Source organism: Ciconia boyciana, chromosome 3 (assembly GCF_034638445.1).
Source record: "Ciconia boyciana chromosome 3, ASM3463844v1, whole genome shotgun sequence".
NCBI lineage: Eukaryota > Metazoa > Chordata > Aves > Ciconiiformes > Ciconiidae > Ciconia > Ciconia boyciana.
The window spans coordinates 68,483,391-68,507,654 of record NC_132936.1 but is presented as its reverse complement, the minus strand read 5'-3'; the positions used below and the strand labels follow the sequence as shown (position 1 = coordinate 68,507,654).

General features: G+C 39.8%; 1 protein-coding gene across 3 annotated transcripts in view; it reads right to left on the bottom strand.

Annotated features, from left to right (window-relative positions):
• Positions 1 to 24,264, bottom strand: part of PHACTR2 (phosphatase and actin regulator 2) — a 140,699-nt gene that overhangs the window by 29,645 nt on the left and 86,790 nt on the right. For all 3 annotated transcript variants that reach the window (XM_072856014.1, XM_072856016.1, XM_072856015.1), the window contains exons 2-4: positions 19,078 to 19,245; positions 8,666 to 8,746; positions 5,535 to 5,693 (exon numbers count right to left, since the gene is read on the bottom strand). In XM_072856014.1, coding sequence (XP_072712115.1) covers positions 5,535 to 5,693; positions 8,666 to 8,746; positions 19,078 to 19,245 — 408 coding nt within the window. The remainder of the gene's footprint in view (positions 1 to 5,534; positions 5,694 to 8,665; positions 8,747 to 19,077; positions 19,246 to 24,264) is intronic.

The window sequence follows — 24,264 nt, the reverse complement described above, 5'->3', positions numbered from 1 at the left end:
TTTCCAGTCTAAAAATGTATTTCAAGCCACTGTTTATTCCTTTCTACTTGTGCCAGCATTGTCCTTTAGCCATGCTCTCTTCTGGCTATATACCAACTTGTTACATTCATCAAACACACTTAGGCTCTCTCAGGCTCCGTTTTGCTAGGCTGAACAAGAACAGCTGTCTCACAATGCTTTTCGCAGCTCTCTCTGCAGTTTTGAATTCATCTTTCTTGAAGATGGATCAGCAGATCTGTACGTCTGCAGACTTCCAGATCTTACTTACTCTATGATTTCAACAGTACCATGTACAAGAGATCTTGTAACAGAGACAGTGTAGAAAACAGGAAAGGGGAGAAAGGGACAGGTGTAGCATGTGACCTAAAGCAACCATGTTCAGATATTTTGCATTGTTTCCAAGATAAAAAAGGAAAAAAACCCACTGTCTGTCATTTTAAATTGCCAAGTGTCCAACTTTTGCATAAGACGTAAGCTGTTAAATCAAGAGAGAATACCTAAAACATCTTCACTGTCAGCTGCATACTTTTACCATTTTTTGGTCTATGGGAGACTTGGAAAGTGAAAGGCATGTAGGCTTCTACATTCCCTTATACTTTCTGTATAGATATGCTCAACTAATTCAGTGGTTAGTTCATTAAAATCACATCTACAATCTTATTTCTGGAGCCACATTAGGATATCTTTCCTATAAAAGAAAAAAAAATAGCAGCTTTACAAATCAGGAGCTTTCCTCTGCCACTCAACTTTTGTGGGTGAAAGCCCATGCCTCTCACGTCAGCCTACTGGCATGAGCCAGCCTGGCTGACTTAGTGGACAGGCTCTGCCCAAATACAGCTTTATCGAGAGTAGCTTTCCTTTTAAGAAGATTTGGATTCAGCCTCATTTACATAGTTCAGGTGATGAATCGAAGATATACTATTCTTAGAAGAACTGGTTTTAGCCAGCAAATAACTCAGCTGGAGTGAGAGATTCTTTGGGAGTCAGGCAAAAAAACCCCCTTTTATGTATGATGCTCGTATCGATGATCTACAGAGTCCAGGAGTGTAGGAAGCCAGCTAGGCACACAAGAGGGAAGAAAGTTTGCCTTGTCTCTCACAGTGAGTGGTTTGCAGGATTAGTCTTCTGAGAGAAAAGCAGGCTCTTGTCTGAGACCCTGGAAGATGAGAGTTACTATCTTAAATTCAACAGGTTTTGTCCCACGTTGGGGAAATAAAGCAAAAGCCTCTGAGAAAAGGAATCTAGAAGATTTTACTTTGAAGAACATTCCTTGGTAGACAAACTAAAGCGTTGGTCAGCAACGATGCATGCTCATAAGACCACAGCTTGTGCCTCCAACCTTCTTTTTTTGGTTACCCATGAGAAAAAGAAAAGATTAAATTTAATGGCAGATTTAAGGGAGAGCAGACAAAGTATAGAGGAAAGAACCTCTGAACCCAACATACTAAGACCCGGAACCTTTGCCAGCTCTCAGAGTTATCCTGTGGGGAAAAAACATTATGTGCATGTATCCAATGAATTCATTTGGAAACAGGACTACAAACTGTTTCCTTCACTGAAGGACATGAGAAAACGTGAGAAGATCAGTCTGCTATAAATGGCATAGGAACATTTCAGAAGCTTATGCTCCATGTCACCCACGACACCCACAGCACCCGCAACAGAGCTCTGGCTTCCTGCAATGCAGTTATTTATCAAAGCAGTATCTAACACACCTGACTGATGGTACGCAAAATGAAACTTCTTATTACCTTTTTCCAGGCAGTATCTTGCTAATGGTTACTGAGCCTTTCACTTCTTCAAGCCCAAGCTAACAATGAAATGTGGAAGTACCTACCAGAATAATTAAAAGATTTAGCTTGCCATGATAAAAATGAGTAAGACCTGAGTTTACAAACTGAAATCAGACACAAACTCAGGGTTCGCTGGTACACTTGTGTGCCAGAGACATCCTGGGAGGGTGGAAAGGAGAAAAGCAGCTCTGACACAGTACCCGGCGGTTTTACAATGTGCAGCAGGCATGCCGCGTCAGCATGTCACGTCCCTATACCTAGGGAGGCAAAGAGCGACAATTTTGACACCTGTTCTACTGATGTGGCTTTTGGTCTTCTCCAACACTGCTGTAGGGGGCAGGAGGCAGAAAGACTCCTTGGATCCCCTTTGCGATGCTCATTCCCCACCGGGAACCTGGAGTGCTGGGGTCTGCAGGGGCTACTGCAGACAAGTGCCACAGGTCAGGAGCCCTGGCACGACGGCACAGTCCGCTCTGCTGCCCAGGCAGCCAGGGTGTACTTCGACATGCTGCCTGTCTACTCACTGCTCTGTATCTCTTCCAGTGTGCTCACAGAGAATGGCTACAGTTTAGCTCTTTATTTTCTGCAAAAGATGCTAGTGACTCTTCTTAGTCAAAACAAAACAAAACAAAAGAATTCAAAACTCAACCCAGTACAAACGTAATGTGCATAAATGAACTAGGAAAAAGATTCCTCTGATTTCTCATCTGCAAAGCTTTATCCTGTTTTATGTAAAACTGGCACCAGCTTCTTAGTATCCTGCCATAAAGGAGAAATTTCCTTTTAAACACTCTGCTTGGATGACTGACATCTCATCAGTACTACAAACAGTAACGGTTACACTACTAAACTGCCAAAGGGAATTTTTTCACCAAATACGAAAGGCACCTGTAAGTTGACAGGCAGCAGATGGGTACGTGGTTTATGGAACTGCCTGGCAGCACAGGGAACAGCTTTCAGGGGTTGTCGTCTTCACTCGCTTCTGCTGAACTCATTTTTACATTGCATGGCTGAGTCTATTGTTTGCCCTGTTGACACTGTATGTCTGTGGCTCACGCTGAAACCACTTTTTTCCTTTAATGTCTTTTAACTCCTAACATATTCCACATTCTACCACATGTTGCTGTCAACTGTCACCATATTATCACAATGTGCCTGTATCACTTGTTCTTTTTAAGCTTCCAACTCCAGAAGTCATCATCATATTTATATGAGAAGGCCATTTTCAAGACCCACTTGAACAACACAGCAAGTAAAGACCACCACCATTTCATAAAAGCATTTTAAAATTACTCATAACTTTCAGGGGCTGAGATGCATTTTTTGGAACATTTTGATTTGGCCAGAGTTGGAACTGCAGCACACCATGCTACTAAACAGCAGAAATTAATCCTGTCTTCAGGTCTTATAAACATGGAAAGTGTATATAACTTCCTTCAAGATTTACACATAAGAGTTCATGACTCTAAAAAGCCTAATGTTAGCCTCAGTAAAGATGAACTCCTTGCATCCGTTACTCCCAACGGTCCAGCTAGTATTCACTCCACTTATCTCAGTTTTCGTGACAGAGGGTTGTGATCTGATACACCAGCATGTTTTACGGTCTGAGCAGAAGACAGCTAGCTAGGCATGCCTGCTTCAGCTCTGATTTTGATGCTCTGTGAGCATTAGCAAACCTCCACTCTGCGGTTGTTAATTCCTCGCTCTGCCAGCGAGTGTGGGTGTAATGCATACCTGCTGCATCTGCCATAAAAAATCACCAAGGATTAATCTGTCAGGTGAGATGTATCCGTGAGATGCAGTGGGCCTTACTCTTCCACTGAGTTCAACAGACTGGCTCACCTTCTTGCTTAATGTGCTATAAAGTAAAGAATGACTGAAGTGTATTCACAATAACTATCCAGTGAGTTGTACTGGATTTGCACTGTGTAACACCATTGCTGATGTGTGGAATTGATTCTTAATACCGTTTTTGGGCATACTATTCCTCTGCAATAAATCTATCTTGTTCCTTTTCAGGGGACTCAAGATGTTTACGCGTAGAAGAACTTCATGTTTAGATGTAAGAAGAAAGTATACTTGAACTGTTTTGCATCTTCTATATGGTCATATTGACATTCTATGAAGCCTAGAATACCAAGTTTGCTCATTTTTTTGTTTTCTTTCTCCCTCCTCCATATTCTTCTTCATTTTCTGAGAGGGACTGGAGTGATAGCTATATATTCTTCTGTACTGAATCTACTCCTGTACAGGAATAATTTTTAATTTCTCCCTGTAAGGTCAACACAATATATAGGGAGTGCAGAGTGTAATAATGTGTTTGAAATAGATATTGAACGTTTCCTGCTTCATGGGAGTTCTACATTCTGCAAAGTCAGCTAGAGGGGATTTCAATGTAGTTAGAAATGTGTATTTCTAAAAAAACCCTATACCTTAGGAAAAATTCTGAGACTTGACAGTTCCAAAAGGCTGTATTTAGGGATGCATAAAATAATAAGTGGTCTGATCTAGCCCCAAAGTTAACCTGAATCATTTTAAAGGAGTTTTCCATGGCTTTTATAACTCTTTTCCTCTGACCCAATACACATCTGGTTCTAGTTGGCACCAAAAGATAGACGTATTTAAATGTCATGCAAAAGGCTAATCTTGTATTTCTGTCTTGTTGGGAGACAGGAAGTACTAGAAATCTCATAAGAAAGGCAGTTCTCCTTGGACATCCAGCCACTTTTTACATAGTCAAGTGATTTACATAGCTCAGAGAAGAATCCAAATTTTTGTGTTAGCTGAACTGACCCTCTCAAACTCCAGAGGCTCATTCATCACTAGGTAGAGGTTACTAGAAGACACTGGAAAGGCTGCTCAGTCTAACAGCCAGCCATGAAGTTCTTGATCTTTTGTATCCTTGCTCTTTTGTCTAGGAAAAATCCAATAAATGGAATAGTATTCAAGAACACTTTTTGACAGGGAAAAGAAGTGGTGCATTATTCAAGAGGCTAGAGAAAGAAAATAAAACTGGTCCAAATCCTGTGATTCTGCATTAATCTTTACTTTTTTCTTACTCAAGTCAAACTCTTGTTACCAAGGTAGATCTGAGTAAAGGTAACAAAATCAATATGGACTTTGGGACTGCTAAAGATTTAGCAGTATTTACTACAATTCATCTATAGAAAACCCTATAGTCATAAAGTACATTTTCCATAAATGACCTAGGTTCAGTTTGTGGTAGTGATATAGCCCCTTGAATATTTCTGAAGAGCTGGACTGTAAGTGTTTAAGATTTAATGAAAACCAGTAGGAATGAGTTGTTGAAGTTACTTTCAAAATGATATGTCATTTTTAAGTGGCTTAAACACTTCTGAACTTTCAAACCATGAGCCACTTCTACAATGATACTGCAGTGATGCATATGCACTGAGTGTCTTCGTTCACAACAGGAAAACCTGAAACCAAAGCTTGCCCATGGCTACAAGGAAAGGCTCACATTGAATTTAGAAATCAAACACCCCTGCACGCATTTTCATGCTCAGACCATGCTTCTCCTTATGACCTTATTATATCCACAGTAAAAGGCATGCCTACCAGTGACGAAATACTGATGTTTCACAAGTCTTATCTTCTTGGCAGGTTCTGCTGGCATCCTTGTGGCAGAACAGAACTCACAGCGTGTATTGGTGCTAATGGAAGAACATGTTAATATTTTAAGTAGGCGAAAAACAATTTGTGAAGAATGTGTTCATTTACCTTTTTGATCTTCTTTTTTTCCTTCCAATGCTGATGCTTTCTCTGATAAAGTACCATTATCTCCACTGGCTTTTACCACATTTTCTTCCTGTATGGTTTCTTCACCAATGGCTACGGTGTGTCCATTTGAAGTTTCAAAATTTACTGTTACATCACCATCTGAAATGAAAATTAAAAAGCTATTGTCTAGTTTAACTGCTTCCTTAGTACCTATTGACAACACACAGCATCCCTTTGCTTTCAAGTTTCCACAGAAGCAAAGCAGAAAGACTTACTGAAATGTGAAACATCAGGCTGCAGATCTGCTCTGAAAAGTTAACGCTGTAAAGGAACTCTATAGGCTTCCACATTCTTTGGGTGGACACCTCCGCAGTAGTGGGCCTGGAAGTGCACACGGGTTTTCAGGTCCAGCTTCATGTCTGTAGACATTAGCATCCCATTCTCTTCCTCTCTGCATCTTGGTTTACACAGCAAAGAAATGTGTGCATGGACTACAAGGGAGCTGCAACGTGTTCCAACAGGCCCCAAATCTGGACAATGAGGGGGCAGAGTTGCAGGACTACTGTGGTGCATCCCAGTAGGTAAATCAGCCAGGAATTCCGACAGTTCTTCTCAGAATATGTGTGCCCAGTTAATGAATAAAACAGGTCACAAAGTCATTATCCAGTCTTAAAAACCAAGGTGAGGTCTTCCTGTATCACGTATCATACCATTATTAAATTCTGCAAGTCAAATTCTTTCCCAGCTCTGATGATATTTTACTCACTTACCCAGACTACCTCAGCTATGAGGTTTTTTTAAATCTTGAAAAAAACTTCTTTCTCTTCCCTATTTGTCTCTATATTCCTGAAAAATGCTACATACTCTTGGTGGCTTACAGCTTTCTCTCTTCCCTTCTTTACTGATTTCTGTTCTCTGTTCCATGCGTTTTAAAATTGCTGCTGATTTTCTTCTCTGGGCATTTCTAAGGCTTGTTATCTTTATGTTGCTCACACCCCACATGCAGTTCACGTAGATGATTGCTTTCCTTCTGCAGGATTCTCTTGCTGTCCATCCAAAAATTATGCAAATCCACCTGGTGTCTCTTCTGGTTCCTCTCGTCGTTTCTTCATTAATTGTGGTAACTCCACTCTCTTCTTCTCCTCTTCCTTGCTGTGTGCTATCAGACCTGGATGTTTGGCAGTTCCCTGGTTTCAATGCAATTATGCAGCCTCTCTCTTACCACCTTGGGCTGCTCCATTGGTTAAGCTGATGGTTTCATTCTCACCCACAAACTAACTTCAACTTCATGTGTAAAAACTAAGTTCTGCCTTCTTAACCTTGTCTCATTCCCTATAGCTGACAGTTGCACAAGGCTTCCTTCTTACCTTACCACAACATTCAGTTTCTTCAGCTCCTTTCTTCCAGATGTTCATAAATCCATTCTTTCCTCTCTGCCTCCACATGTGGCATTCCCACTTCTTACACAGGTCATGGTTCTGCAAACACCTCCTGCCTCCAAGTGGCACTTGCCACCTTCCACTTCTTTCTTCTTCATCCCATGTGAAACAGTCACTTCTTCACATTTCTTACCTCTCACATTTCAAGACTCCATGTAATTTCCCCATCTAGTTTTCATGTCCATAGTCATTCCTTCTAACTACCTTCACACTGCTCAACCACCATCTTTTCTGTATCTCTTTTTTCAGCACCTTAAAACCAATCCTCTATTCTTTCAAACTGCTCCTTAAAAACTATAATTTTGATCAGACAGGAAGCACAACGTGATGAAGGCAACATGGACCAGATTGATGGCCTTCTTAAGACAGGAGGAAGGGGAGAAAACTGTTCATCTTTACATCCTTTTCTCACTTCGCTCAATCTCTGTAAGGGATCCAAAGTCCCAACCCCTTCTAAGAGCAGAATAGAGGGTCAAGGACACTGATGACCAAAGCATACACACTTTTAGCACAAATGATAGTATTTATGTTCAGACTGTTTGTAACCAACCTGAAATGTTAACACATTTCATTAACTGTCCCAGCAGTCTAAATGCAATTCACAACCATCAATAGACAAAGTCACGCAGCTCCCCAGTAAAGCATGTAGCAAAAAAGGGTAACAAATTCACAGAGGGACAAATTAAGGTATGGAGAGTTTGCATTTCTTGTTTTAAGTCAAAGACAGTGGCAGAGACAAGTTCAGAAGCCAGCTATGCTGAATGCCATAGCCTGGTACTTCACGAAACACAGTAAAGACAAGTGATGTCACGTGTCGACAAGCCCTTTACTTCTAAATATCAATGTGTACGATACTAACCATACACATTGATACTTTCACGATTCTTCAGCTCAGGCAGAGTAATGCTACTTCTGGGAGAAAAATATTTTTGGAAATCATGGAGTTCTTAGACTCCTTGATAAAATGATGAATGGTTTAATTTTAAGCTACAGAAAATGATTTTACTCACTTGACTTTTATTTGATCTAGATTTATAGAAGATCAAGAATATTAGAAAGAATAATCAGATGTAGCACAGGGGTGTTAACCATGGTTTACTCATGCTTTTCGAAACACAAATTCTGGTTAACACCAGTTACTAAACCTCACAGCATTTTGAAACAAGTGGTGTCTTCCCCACAGTTTTATGTTTATGCCATTTTTGAATGCGGGGTGTGTGATAGTGGTGGGATCGGTACGATCCCAGCACTGGTACTTTTTGATACCTGAAATGGATGCTATTGATTTGTTTGGGGGTCCCAAAGCTTCTGATTTTTCAGCCAAAATTTCTCATATTATACTCCAGTTGCTTTAGACAGCAGACCTTGACTCAAAAAACAGGTTAATCACTAACTTAAAAAAATTCTGGCAAACAGTAAGTAGGAACCACAGGAGTCACATTATTTACAGGGAGCATCAACATACTTAAGGATATGACCAGAAGTCAGATGGTGTACCTATGACAGGAGCAGTTACAGAACACAAATCTGACAACTCCAACTTTAGTTTTTTGTCAACTGGCCCAAATTGCCTCTCACACTCCTCAGCTTTGTCTCCCAATACCTATTTATACTACATGGAAACAATGCAATAGTGGCTTTATCATCCATGTTTAGCACTTAGGAGCTAAATTCTAGGTAACGTGTTATCACCTTGCTCAGGCATTTCCTTCAGCAATCCCCTTCTTATCAGCTCCTCTCTGCTTTGTCTTGTCGAAATCTTCCTTTCCAACACTAAAGAAAAAGCACAGTTAAGAATAGATTTATTCTCATACTGCTGATGCTTGCGAAAAATTTAGAAAAATATTTTTACTTTAAAGAAACCCTGAGAAATCTTGTTTTCTCTGATTCTGCAGGAGAAGTTGTCTCCCACAATTTCAGGCACAGACGGGGGGGGATTCATCTGACCCAATGCCTTCAGCTGAGGCTCCGTGAGGCTTCCTTTACAGTCAGTGGAAAAAGGTACTTCCAGAGTGAAGCTGAACTCACCCTAGCATAGGCATTTAATGCATAAAAGCACCTCTTTACCGTTGACTTGGGTGACTAGCTCAGCTGGAGATACCTCTGTCTACTTTGTAGATATTTTGAGTTGGGAGAGACAAATCCTGCTCAGAGCAAGCAACTCACAGGGTAGCCTTTATGACATGCAAACTGTTTTAAAGGAAAAAAAAAATAACCTTAAACAGAAGCTAGAAAGTTCTGTTCTAAAAGGGAATAACATCCTCATCCAGGCTGGTTGGCTTTCATGGAAAAAAATGCAGCATCCTGTTTTTTAGGTTAAAAAAAAGACGCATACAACACAAAAAAAGACTGTGACATGAAGCATTTAAATCATTATGTTTATTTCCCATGGGAAAAATGCTAAATAGTTTTATAGGGAAAAGCATTTACAGATGGCAAAATAGAGTAACTTCCCACTGCATCCCACCATCAAACCAATACAGTTTTGATCAGTGATCTGGGAGGCCACTGTAATGATCCATGGAACCATGGTGCACGGTCCATAAAATGTGAGCATCACTTGTAAAATCCTGTCTTCACTGTTAGGAAAAGTTAATCTCCCATCCTGATTCTGTTTACATATGGACATCAAAACCCAAGTGACGTTTGGAGCTCAAGCTGAGGGCATGTGGCAAAGCTTCAGCCGTGCTGGCCTTCATCCTATTAATGCTATGGGATATGGGATACGGTTATTTATCTCATCAACTATTTCAAACACTCCTATAATCCAATTACTCTCTAGGGCCAGTCTAATTGCTGTATGCAGATTACATACTCCAAGAAGTATTGTCAATCTCACTTGCACCAGCCCAGTTGGAGTGAACAGCCATACGGTGAAGTGATGGCTCCTGTGAAGGCACGGAGAGAGGCAGCTTGGCGTTTCTGAGAAATTCACCCTCTATGGGTAGCAGCTGATAAACGTCTCTCCCCGCAGCAGGTAACCCCAGCTGCTGACTTGCAACCAGGCTGGCTGAACTCAGACGCCTGAAGGCATCACTGCTCACAGCTTCCCACCCCGCTTTTCCACCAGGGAAGGGGATGGTTGAACAGAAGATGAAGCAGATTCTGTGCCTCTCAAATTTACAGTGCCGGGTTTATTTCTCACACTGCAAAGTGTGGGGATTCAGCAAATGCTCCACATGGGATGCGATCCCTGCCAAAAAAGCACCGACTCCTGGCAGAAGAACTGGGGGCAGTGACCATTTTGACCGGCCCAGCTCAAGCTACCCATGCCTGTGAGATCAACAGCTCATGAATGTAAACAGTACTGGCACAAGAACATATACGTTGGCATTAGGTCTGTGTTTATATACTCAGGTACTTTGTGGGATCTGTCCATTGAAGGTCAAACCTTCATGGCGTTCAGATCACATTTGACAACATAAAGGAGTCCGTGAGAGTGGCTGCAGACTCTCTACGTAAGCCAGCCTCCTTGGGGAGAGTGTGGTAGCCTGAACGCAGATCAGGTTAGGCTGCCTTGGGTCCCGATCCAAAATTATGCAGGAGTGCTTCCGATTTTTCCCCATTACTTTTTAAGTTAGATGCCTTGCAACTGTGTGTCATACATGTTATTGGCATGGCAAACAAAGCACAGGAGCGTGCCCTATTCTTGCAAAGAGTTCTTCATATAGATGAACATAAATATATATATATACTTTTATTATTATTTCAGCTTTACAAGTATAATTTACTTCCTACTATTTTTCCTCTCTGCTTCCTTTTCACATCTGTTTTCTTGGGGACAGTGAAATGAGATGATCTCTCATATATTTATTTGTGGGACTTAATCCAATACCACTTGAAAACAATGATGCTCTTTCCATCAAGTTCAAGAACATTGACTCAGTCCCCCCATCGATGCCTCTCTCTAGTTTTCAGGATGATATATTTTTTCAGTTCTACAACACTGAATTAACAACTGTATCGAATTAATTATCATGGAAAATGTCAATTGGCATTAAAAGACATTAACTCCTTACACTTTTACTGGAAGACCTCAAAGCATTTTATTAACATTACATAGGTTTCATAACATCCCTTAGATATAACTATCTCCATTTCACAGATTAGAAAATTTATGAACAGATAAGAAGCTTAAGCCCCAATCCTTCCTCATCTAAAATGCTAGCCATGAGTGGTGTTTTTATTTAAACTGATTAAGCTCAGTTAATTCAGCTTGAAAAGATAATTTATTTAAAGTATTATTTGGCCCATGGAAAGGCCATTAGAAATCATGCTAGTATTCACTATGAGTATCATAATTTTAATTCCTACAAAGAAAAAGGCAGAATTTTAATTTAAATCAAAGTGACCAAAAATATGTCCCCTTGTACAAGAGGAATGAGTAGCCTGTCTACTTATGAACCTATACTGGGTGTAATTTAGCCAGGGTGGACTCATCATTTTAATTTATTGCTTATTACAGACTTTGGACTATACAGTACATTTCACATTTACACAGCCAAGTATTTTGATTATCACAGCCCAGTTGCACTGAGCTTTAATGGTCTCAAACTACAGAGTTGAGCTAATCACATTTGACTACTGATATGTTTCAGTAAACTCTCTTAAAATGAGAGTTACAAAGTAAGTCAAGCATTCACAAGTCAGGAAATGTTTGAATGAAGGTTGATGGGTGTGCAGATGGTACAGCTTTTATTTGCTTGTTATATATTTTACCTCTGCCATCCCTGCCTCGTTTAGCATACAGACTGCACTGTGTTCAATAAACAATTTCTTTGCCTAAATTTTTACCCTTACCTTTCAACCTGGGGCCCAGACCTCATTTGAGGAACAACCTAAACCTTCATTTAAACAGAAAACTCTTAGTTTTCCCAAACGTCACGCCAGCAACTGAGTGAACCAAAGACAACATGTTTTTCTCCTTGACGCCCATGTGAGATATGCAAAGGTGTTATCATGACTGTATAGATAGGCAACTTATGGCATAGAAAGACTAAGTCATATTATCAACCATGCTGACATTTGTTAAGTGTTTAATTTGAGGTACCTTTTCAGGTGGGATTTCCCACATTAAAATTGTGATAAAGAACTAAAACAAGCAAACAACCAACCCAAAGCATAGGAATTCTAGCTGAATTGCCTACTTATGGTTCAAAACATCTAATCAACAGAAGTGAAGCTATGAGCATTGGCTATCTGCTGCTGAGCTAATGGCACAGACAACTGTAGAAACAGTTATCATTTACCTGAACCACCTGGGATGGGTAGCACTATTTTTCACCTTAGAAATAGTTCAGTCTCCTGAGTTCAGTACAGGCAGAGGACTGTAGTTTGGTGCTTCCACCATTGTCCTGCTTGGCATGCTCCCTCCTCTCACCACCTCTGTCATGACTTGATCATCTGGGTCTTTCTCCTTCACTTGAAGAAGTTCAAGTTTCTTATCTTTGGTTTCCAGACACCTACCTCTCTTCCTTCTTCTAGTAGAACTTGCCATAATACGTTACCCATTTGCTTCTCCCATAAGCACACCTTTGTCTCTCTTTTCCTGCCGATCATCCTTTTTGCAATCTCTGATCTTACAAGTTATTACCTATTCCTCACTCAGGAGCAGATGACTAGTGCTATCCTGAAACAAATGTATGACAAATACTGTTAATTGTACCACCATCATGTGGACATCCTTAAGCTGAGTGACCAGCTGATCTTATTACTACAAATCCTTTCTGTCATATGTGTATATAATAATGTATGTGTGTATATATTTATCTGTGAATATATATATCTTAACATGCCTGTGATATATATGATATATATATATGTGTATATACAAAAGTGTGAATATATATAACATTTCAACATTACCATCAACGTATTGTTTATAACATTAAGCAATCATAAAATGGAAATGACAATTTCTCCATCTGTATACATGTATATATTGAGATTGATTATGGAAACAAGTCAGTCCTGACTGTGAGTGTAATTGGTTATCAATTGCCTGCTGAGGAAGGCTGAGGTGAGGTGGGCTCCACTCTCAGACACCATGCTCCAGCAGACTCAAAAAATCCCATGTCAAAATCCTTCCCCTACTGCAGTCAAAAGCAAAGCTTGCCCTGACTCCAGGTGTAACTATCAGCAAGCGTGTGAATTTATCACACTGTATGCAGCCCTCATTTACTTGAGTAAATCTTACTTGTCCAAGGGATCTCACAAACATTTGTATTTTTAGCCCGTACAAATAATACTGACACTAATCATAAGAACAGTTCACCTCAAAAAGCAGTTTCCATCCCTCCCTCCCTAGTCCCTCAAAAGAGACTGCTTAGTGATATTCAGCAGCTACAAACCTCAGGCAGTCTTAAAACCCATCCTCTGACTCAGAGAGTACTGTGAGATTCTGGATATTCTCCAGTCTTTAGTTTTGCTCTTCCAAGAGAAGCTTGAGAGAATTCTGATTTTTAATTTTTCTCTGACCTAGAAAGAGCTAAAGTCGCCTTCTGCTCCCTGTCTGCATATACTCTTGCAGTGGAGCTTTGAAGTGGCATCTACTTTGTGCCAAGACACAAACTGCTGCCTTCCTTTCCTTCACAGCAAAACACTGCGGCGGGGAGAAACCCTTGAGATGATGCCATTTTCTGTTTGTTTTTACTTAATTTTGAAAGCCGTCTAGGCAGAAAGTATACAACCAATGCCCAGAGAACAGATTTTCTGAGATACAGCATGGAAAATATGTTGCTAAAGGAAAAAATTCCAACCATCGTTCCCACATCAACGCAAAGACTTCCACATCTAGTCCTTCATCTTTTTTTGATGTTTCTGGTATTTGCTGTTTATGAACATCTTTCAGTGGCTAGCATAAGAGAGTCACATGAGATTTTGTCAAAGCACTGCATGGTACATGCCCTGGCAAGGCTGTAGCAAGAACCTATTTCAAAAAGCCTATTGAAAACCCAGATAAAGCAATAAAAGCTCTTTCCAATAGCCCACATTCTGTCTTAGAAGAAACTCTTTCTTCAGCTGCATACAGATTTATCAAGTTGTAGCCTTGTTAAGAGAATAGGCAATAAATGTGATGATCATCGTACTGTCCTATGGTCTCAGGCCAGGAAATCGGCTTCCTGCAGGTAAGATGCACGCACACACACGTACGTACACACACCCTGTTCTGTAATGCAAATACATCTCTGATCGAGTAGTCTGCAGAAGAGGATTTCCTGTAGGATTTTTCTTTTGTATGTATGTTTTCCCCTTTCCTTCTCTAGTTAGATAAGCAAGTTTCTTCTGCTGTGTCAGTTAGCATGCAGCAAGGGGCAACTTGCCGAGTAAATGCATCTTCTCAGTCTCTGTTGGTCCTGGGCCTGTTTCCTCAAGAAATACAGGGATAACTATTTTTTAATCCCCGCCCCCCCCTGGAACTACCATCTGAGGCAGGATGAATGCAATCCAAACTAGTTTCTAGTTTTCATTTCAAATTCCAGCCTCACAGGAAGCACATACACACACGTGATTCCATACCTTACATACATAGAGTTTAAAAGTAAATGAATGTCTCCCTATAGCTCTGGGGCTTCCTGACAGCAAAATAGTCCTCAAGCATGTAAAGATATGCTTTCATTGCAAGCTAACCTGATTTGCACTGAAAAGCTACAGCTTATTCAGGATGCAGCTGGGGCCGGCACCCTGTCTGATTCTGGGATTTCTGGGGACACAACCCCTTATAGTTAGTGCCACAGAACAGTACAATTTATCCCGATCATTCTCTATATGGAAATACGTGGGGAGGTCATCTGCATTTCTGGTCAAGACAGAGGAGGAACTGCAGGAGGGCACTGGAAGTCAACACATAAATGACTTATTCTGGTCCACTCCTACGAGCACTACTCGTACTACTACTGGGCAACCAGCATGAATGAAAGACCTACCTAGCCCACAACCGGCTGCTGGCATAGGACGGAAAGTAGAGCCTGACTTGGAAGAAAAAGCTTTGTATGTAGATAGGAGGGTAAACAGCAGTAACACCTAAGCAACACTATGAACTGTATCTGCCTTGAAGATGTACTCCAAATTGTCGCTCTGTAGAGATTAATCAGTACTTAGATACATTCTTCTTTCTCAACGTAAAAGCTCTGGGAACTGTTCTTGTACTGCTGTCATACAGCCAAATGCCTGAATTTGTAGATTACATCCCCGAGGGTCACAAGGGGTAAAACTCTCATATGAAATTTAGGGGGAAAATAATTTAGGAACCTTTTATTTATTTTTAGAACTCTTACAATTCATATCATCCAGGTTTACCTTCTTTCCTTCTCCCTAGCTCAGTGAGCCAGTGTTGCTGGTTTTGAGGTGAAAGTCAATATTTTCAGATATTACAGAACTCCCAGAGTTTCATTTTAAGGGAAAAAAAAGCACTAAATATTGTGATGGTTGGTAAAATGCATGTAAGTTGGGGCATACAAATACAAGCTGATATACTGAATGTACAAAATAATACAAAAGTTTTGAAAACCTGAAATTAATTCCTTATGTCACTATGTTTGTATAATTCCACCCAAATAAATCAAATTTTACAGTGTAGCAGGACGGATAAGCAGAACTTTATTAAAAATAGAGCATACGTACTCCTTAGAGAAAAAGAAAAATCAATTTACTGAATAATGAAAAAATATCAAAAATTCCCAAACCTCCTGTATAACATCTTAAGTTCTGTTCACCAAGACATGCATTGAATTTTGAATATTTACCCTTCACAAATTCTATAGGCACTGAAATACTGTATTTATATAATTCAGGGCATTAGAATAGTTTTGTGTTTTATTAGCTTTTTTATATTATGTTATTAAATATAATAGCAGTCTTTACTGTATAACAGCTTGAGTATGTACTACACAGTTATCTAGCAGGATGCTAGCTAAACAATGAAGTAAAAAATGAAAGTTTTTTCAGGATAATTTAAAAATCTATATAGAAGATTATACTTCTAGATACACAAGATACATTAAGCACTCAGTGAATCAATTGCGTTAGTTGCTTTTTTGCCACAAAGGACTATTAAATAGAAATTCTTGTGACTGGACTTAGAGCAGGGACTTCAGTTATTCAACTAAGTGTAACCTCCTCCTGCATTGAACTTTTCCCATCCACTATACCATTTACAGAGACACTTCATTGTGCAGATAATTAAGTTTCACTTTTCAATACATAATTATATATAAACATGTATTTAATTGACCAAAAGAGCTCCCACTTACATCCTCTATAGACTGTACTTATCTTTCACCGATTCTGTTCTTCTTCAGCCAATTTGTAGTGCAAATTCTCCTAACTTGTATGGATTTCTGTTTGCACACTGGTGCTCTCCATTTTCAAGAAAAGACTGATCACAAAATAAAGCTTTAACTTTGAAAAAAAGACAAGGAGGCCTATATTACTCTTTTAGTTTCCAGACCTGAAAGGCAGTTCTGCAAAACCACAGCTGAAATGAAAAAAATCAGGTTGTCTAAATTTTAAGAAGTCATCCAAAAGAGTGTCTCTGTTTTTCCTTTCTTCTTCAGCATGCTTTATTGATAGTAATCACAATGCTAGGACACAAATCCAAGTGGTAACCTTCACAGAAGAGTAAAAACTACTTCTTGTTGTTATGTTTTGCAGGATTTGTTTTTAGCTGGATCAGGTTTGTGATCTGCTCATCACAAAACTGGTGCCAGTACAGAGGAGGCAGTGGAAGTAAAGAGACACAGCTGAGAGAACTGGGAAGATAAACTATCACTTGAAAATTAGTTTTGAGGTAGTTAAGGTGGACACTGCTTCCCAATAATTACCTCTTTCTTAAGAGTAATAAACGCAGCTATGCATTGAGAGCTCACAGTGGCAAAACCAGAGACTCAGAATGTAAAACATTACACACATTCTGCTCTAATGTTACTAGTACCTTAGCCCTGATGGTCTAGGTATATGAATGCAGCAAGGTTCAGGGAGAAAGATAACAACCCTTATTACAAACTACTGTAGCTGTATGGCACCTGGAAAAGATATTTTGTGGCTCCAAGTTTGTCTATTTGTATCTATATAGTATAATTTTAAAGCTTGCTTTTCATTACAGTTCTGAAATTATTTCATGTTTTCTGTTCGTTACACCTACTGTTAGGCATCTCAATTTTTCAGGTGCTCACCTTGAGATAAATTGTCCTTAATAACTCCATCTGAAATCAGTGCCAACGGGAACTGTGGGTTCTCCACACCCCTGAAAGGACTTGAGGGACCACACCATCATAAACAAGACAGGCAAATTAAGTACAAGCAAGTAACTAAGGAGGCACTTTTGGAAATGCTGACTTTAATTTCTTTGTGACCAATTTCCTCCTTTTTTAAAAGAAATACAAACACATGCTTTGCCTTGGTATTATAAGAATTGATGTGTCATGCTTGTAAGACTGGATTGAGGCCCTCTAAAGAAAGACAGTACAACATAAGAAATACTGTATTTAGCATGAATTTACCAGATATTGATTTGTAAAAAATAACGGCAAAATGACACATGCATTATTATTTAATGGCATAATAATTTAACACATGCTAATATGTTGTGACAGTTTGGGGAAGCTCTGTATACACAGCTTATGAATGGTGATTATTCTGGAGAATTCACTGCATCTAAAATCACATACCTGTCCAACAGTAGCTGCAGAACATTCAGAAGTCATTAACTAGAAATAACTTTGCTCTAGCAATATGATAAAAGTACTGAGGAAGCTGGAGGAAACTGGAAGCAATGAAGGAGACAGCAGACTGAGGGGATTTTTTTTGTTTGTAGTAGTGGAAGAAATTGTGGGGGTTTTGTTGCAGGGTACCCAGGAAAGTAAAAAAAAAAAAATAAGAGAGAGACTGAGAGAAGGATTTGAGGATCTCAGAAAGACTGGCCAAAACTTCAGTTGGTATCTGGAGTGATGACGGCACCAGAGAAGATGGCTTCTTTTTGCCTTTTGTGTAAATAAAGCATGTTTTAGAAGTTACACTGCAAAACCATAGAGTTCCTTGCTGTAATTGTCAGGGATTGTTATGGGTTTAAAATGTCAAGCAGTGTACCCCTAAGAGTTCAGGAGAGCCTACTGAGAACACTCTAGGGGATTAGTATTGGTTTTATTGCCTAGAGCCATGGAAGACAGTGGACAGAGGGCTTGCACTGTGGTAATGAATCTGAAGAGCTCATAGATACTCTCTGGACTCTGATTAGGCTCAAGTTTAGAAAAGCACAGCATCAAATGTCTGAATCCCAAAACAGAAGTTTGGGATTTTTCTAGAGAAAGCTTGGCCAGAGCTGTGACACACAGAGACACACACACAAATATGCAGGGTGGCATTCAGTTTCCTAAACATGGGTGTCTACAGACACTTGAGATGCCCCAGGGTTTTGGAGATGTCTGCACAGGGATGGCAAATACGACGCAGAACCTGGGAGAGCAGTCAGGACACCCCAGAACATCTCAGGTGGCACCAAGCAACTGTGTTTAGCTAACCGAATCCCAGCCCTCAATCTTCCTCTTTTTCAGAAGGAATGTAATTCAATCACAGCATTTTATTTCAGACCATTCTTGAAGCCTTGCCAATGGGGGAGTGAAGGGGCAGAGCAGCCTGTATGAAGGCAGTGGTTGCAAAGCTGATCCTCATTCTTCTGCTGGGTACAGCCATGTCTGCTTCTCCCCTCTGAACAGACCAAACTTCTGCCCCATGAAGGCAAGGTTTGTTTCATAATCCAAGTCACTGGCTATTAGGAGGACACGGAGACATTTCCAACATATTTGAGGATGTGTAATATAAAGCCTATTGTTTCTTAGTTAAAAAAAAGAGTACTGTCAACACCAAAAGAATATAATATATAATGTACAGTAAACAAATAAACTGCATATTTTTGGTGACAGGTTCAGGACAGAAGCTGAACAAGGTTAGGTTTTTCCTTGCCAAGGATCAAACTGTTTTTCTGTATGTCAAATACTGTGCCTAAATAATCCCTGCCATCTAACAAGCTCCAAGAGTTTTTCAAATATTACTCTGCAAAGCCATCACAGTGTTTTCTACTATTTGCCACCAAAGGGCAACAGACATACCTGCTGACGTTTCTCTGAATTTGTCACTAGTCTTCTTCTTCCGCCATTTCCAAGGTTTAAAGATTTTGCCAATGGTGGAGAGTTTGCCCTTCCTCTTGAAGGGGGGAGTTTGGGATCCTGGGGCTGGTCCATCCGAGTTAGCGATTGAAGCCTTATCCAAACCATCAACTGTGTAAACAAGAAAAGTAAAGATAACTGAAAGATGGAAAACAAAATGGTACCCGACAGCTAAACTCCTCCACTATCAGATTGCAACAGGCTGCGTGTGGGTCCATGTGTTTTCTGTTCCAGAAGGCAGCCAAAGGGCATTTGGCTGGTGGTCACAAGCCAGTCCCCACCTCAGCTAGCCCTGGGCTTCACTGCTGCTCAGCACCTCAGCTGCAGCATGCCAGAACTTGCTTCTCACAACACGCATCTGGCACATCTGCACGTTTCTGCAGTTTTTCATCGGTACTGGAGAATTTCTTTCAACACATATTTGGGTGATTTTTCCCCTATCTTTGGTAAAGCTGAATAACTAGCTGTCATCATATAGAAAAAAAAAACCTTACCATGTGAAAACATAAACTATTTCTTTTGAGTGAAACGAATCCTTTCTTAAACGAGCTCTAAAGATAACTGTTCTGGCAGTGGAATGGAAACAGGTCTGTTGGATAGCCCTGGTAATCAGTCATTCACAGCATAGCCTGCTGTGAGTCAGGCTTCTTATTAACAAAACGTATATAACAATAAGCATTTGGGCTGTAGCCAAAATTTAATGAAGGATTACTTTTCTGCAAAAACATATTGAGTGATATGAAAGCCAATATTTATCATCGATGGCTGTAACATCAAGTTTTGTGAACCAAATTAAGACTCATTCCACAACATGCCGTAGCATAAATAAATTTCCCGGAAATTTCCCTGAGAAGTCTACTATTATCTATTTCTATTTAAGAACTAAGGTTTCTTAGAGCCTTCCAATCATGGTCCTGCAAACACTTCAAATGTGCTTAATTTTATTCACATGAGCAGCTTCACTGAAGTAACTGCGATTACTTACGTACATAAAATTAATCACAGGCTTAAATGTTTGCGGCATAAGGGCTCTGTAATTGCTTTCATTCATCTAAACATTCTAATTATAACCAATTCGGAACAGAGTTGATGCCACTGTCAACAGTAATAATGATAATCATAGATCATTAAATCAGAAAGTGCTATTCAAAGAAGGAAATATCACTGTCCCCATTTTACAGATGGAAAATATGAAGCACAGAATTGTTAAGTGCTTAATTTTATGTTTGCCAAATGGCTTCCTGAATCCTGGTTCTGAGTCCTAGCTGCTAAAAAGTACATATTCAGACACATAACATCATGGTGCAATCTTATTACTCTGTTTCTCAGACAAATGGCATTTAATGAGTCCTTTATTTGTCCTAGACTTTAGATTGATCCAGGATGCTAAAAAAAAATATTTTCTGTGAGAAAGCTGATGTAATGCAATCAGAGTCCAAGAAACTTTATTTCCAATGTTTTGAAATAAAGTAATGGGAAAAAAGATCCATTGTATAACCTCATTGAAGTCTATGAAGTTAAAACCAGAGATAAATTTGTATGAAAATGATAGCATTTAAATCAATAAATCTGAGTGAGCTATGCCATAAAATGTAATAAATTGTGTACTGTCAGAGAGATGGAACAGAGAGATGGAAAACTTCTCCAGGATAAATTACTGTTATTCAGATGCATTGGAATTCAAAGCTTTTATTTAAGTGTTTTCCTTGGGTACTTTCTGGTCTATAACATGAAGATAAGATGGAAAAAAGGCAAGCGAGTGGGCTTTAAATGTAAAAAGCCAAGATTTTGGTAAGGACCCGGATACGTCTACCCCTTGCACAAGTACAAAACCCCAGCTTCCTCACTTGTGCATCCTAGAGAATGTAACAGGGCGATCTTTAGGGATGTTTAAGCTGAGATGCCCTTAAAAAAGAACCAGCTGCCACCCTACAAACCCTGAGAAGCTGTGTGAGAGGTGAGGATGAGAAGACCACCAAAGGCAGTGAGCAGAAAGAGAGAGGCATGGGACAGCAGAAGGACCCCTGCGAGGGTGCCTCACCTGGAATTAGGGATGGCACTTTTGTCTAGGCTTACAGTCACTGCCTATGTTGTACAATCCCCTACGGAATACAGAAGCCTCTGCTGGACGCTGTGGATCTAAGGGAGATGTACATTTATTTGGAGGGTAGTTACAAAGATCAGAGGGCTAAATTTATCTCTGCAATTCCAGCTGATATAAGAAGGGGCAAGATCCACAGCTTGTGGCTGGGGACAGTCAGCTTAGACACAAGGAAAACACTTCCAGGAGGCGGGTGGCACAGCACTGGAGCAGGTCTTGGGAGGTTTTGGAGGCTCAGCCAGGCGAGCCAGGGCTGACCTCACCTACTGTCGGTAATAGTCCTACTCTGAGTGAGAGACTGGACTGAGTGACCTCCCAAGGTCCTTCCCAGCCAAGATTCCCATGGTGCTGAGGCATGTGGAAAGACACGGTTGCTCTGTGAAATCTGTGCTAGTAAATCCAAAGAATCAGAAGTGAAGTGCTGAAGAAAAGAGACCAGGATCTGGTGGGTCCAAAATCAGAGTTTTTCCTGGGACAGGAGCCAAGCATGGCAGAGGCAGTCCATCAGCTCATTAGAGGGAAGGCTACCCGCTCCTTGGAGGCAGCGCGACAAAACCCATGTTCTTGTCTCCACCGGCTTAGAAAGTCTGGGTTATTGATGTGAAGAGCCTGCACCCTGGTGACAGACAGCACGGTCTTTATAAACATAGATCTTTTCAAATCCTCCTGGGTCATGGAGTCCAGTCTATTGCAGGCAACCACTTTCACAAAAGCCTCATCTAAATTTTTTCCTCCAGTGCCTACGAGCAGGAATGGAGGAGGGTTTTGGCTCCAATAGCCCCCCCCAGAGAAACATGGATTTGCATTTGTCCCTGCTTTGCCCTCTGCTGAAAATATTTAACTTTGAAATAATGATATTCACCCTAGCTAAAGAAATCTGTCTGCTTCAAATGAGCTAACACAGGAAAAAAGGGATCCATTTAGTGGTAAATAATTCTGTTTGGGAAGACTGCAACTTTTGAAAACAGGATTCAACATTAACTCCTTCCAACAATAAAAGATGAGGAGTTGATTTATCAAATGTGTTCAACAAGTGCTCATAATTGGGAATTTACTAAACCATTGACCTTGTACCAGTTCCTTCATTTGAAAAAAGACCCCAAATATGTATCTGGAAAGGAGGAATAAGCATGGCCAAACATCATAGATTGATTTCAGAAATAATCTAAGATAAAGTAACATTTCTAGGAAAAAGGACTTCTTTATATTCAAAAGCAATCATACGGTAGCACATTTTACCAATTAATAAACTGCCTAGAAAAAAAACAATTTCAGCAATGACGTTCCAGAGCATTTATGGAAAGACCTTTTCAAAAGCTATTACTCCTCATCTTTGAAACATTCAGCAGGAGATTGATGTTTAAGATTTACACTGTTTGCTTTATAGGTCATGTACTATTTAAGAATAAAGCGGTGTATTTTTCACCTCAGAGAGCTTATGTACCTTCTATTAATCATTATAAACATTATATGTATTCACTAAGATGAAAGGAAACATCTTAGGAGCTTGGTCACTTGTGTTATTCTTTTATTTGTACAGTGTCTGGAAGTCCTGCCTTCTTCCCACCATCTTCAAAAAGCCAGTGAGTCACTTCATTGCCTTCAATAAACATCATTATTAAGTTTGACATTAGGACTTTTGACTATACTACTTGCATAGTTTATGTTATTATATTCCAGTCCCTTGCCCTAGGTGTAGATTTTACATCTGAAGGATAAAAAGTGTACATAAGGATAAGAAGTATATGAACCATGCATGTTGATGTAATGCAAAGAGATCTTGTTGTAAAAGACCAACAACAATGCTAACTGAGACACTGCGAAGCCAAGCCATGCTGGCACAGCCCATGAGCTAGATGAAGGATACAAAAAGGACAGCCTCTCCCCGAGCTTGGGGGCAGCCAGCAAAGGTTAGATCAGTTTATGGATGACCCCAACTTTCCTATAAACACCCAAAGTTGGAAATGCCTGAACACATCTCATCCTAGGAAGGCTACTTGCAATAAGCAATGCTGATCTCTGTAGCTGCCTAGGAGACACTTTTCTGCCGTGCATGATCTCCAGAGATGTTGTGTGGCTGAAGCAGGCGTATGAATTCATCACAGTTTTCCCGGGGCAATGGTACACTTCAGCACTAAGATGTTCATGTCAGCACTGACACATGCTAACACCTTCTTCAGGTAAGAACTTACAACTAACTTTACAAAAGCAAAATGCAACAAAAAACTAACCATCAGATCATTTCAAGCAAGTCTAATATAAATTCCTCTGAAGTAAATAGCTGTGATCCTGCTGGTTCCAGGCCTTTTGATCTGGAATGCAGTAAGACCATTTTTTAAAAGCTTTGACTTAAAGAAAATTCATTATCAGAAAAAGAGGGCTACATTTATGCCATAAGTTGTGATGTATTTTTACTTCTGTATATTTTCACTCTTGGCAGTGAAAGTGGAAAGCCAGTAGAAGAACCTAACCTCATGACTGAATACTAGGCGTAATAAAAGATATGGGGAAAAAAACCCCACACCATGATGTCCTTATGCTATTCTTTTTCTAGCAGAACCATATTTTAATAGTTAACAGATCAAAATTCCTTGCTTGTAGTTTACTACTAGTAATTTGAGTCACTGATGATTTTAAAAAGGTCAGACCTGTGTAATGAAGTAGTCAGCTACAGTAGGAGTATACTCAAAAGATTTTTCTGTAGAAGAATCCTTTACTGGATCTGAATAGTTTTAAGATTCTTTCTCACGTTAGTCCACATTCACATTTAGTCCCAACAAGAACGAGTTTATTAGATAGACTTTGTTCTAATCTAGTAGGAAATGTCTTACAAAATTGCTGTTTAATAATTGTTATCTGAACGGTGTTTTAAACAGAGTTTTGTGTTGTGTGTCCAACAACAACGCATGATATGAAAAACATGAATCATTTTGATTTAGTCTTACAGAGACTCCAAGCTGATAAGAACACTGGAATCAATGCTAATAAATGAAGTTTAATTATTTTATCCTTGTCACAAAGATTCTTGA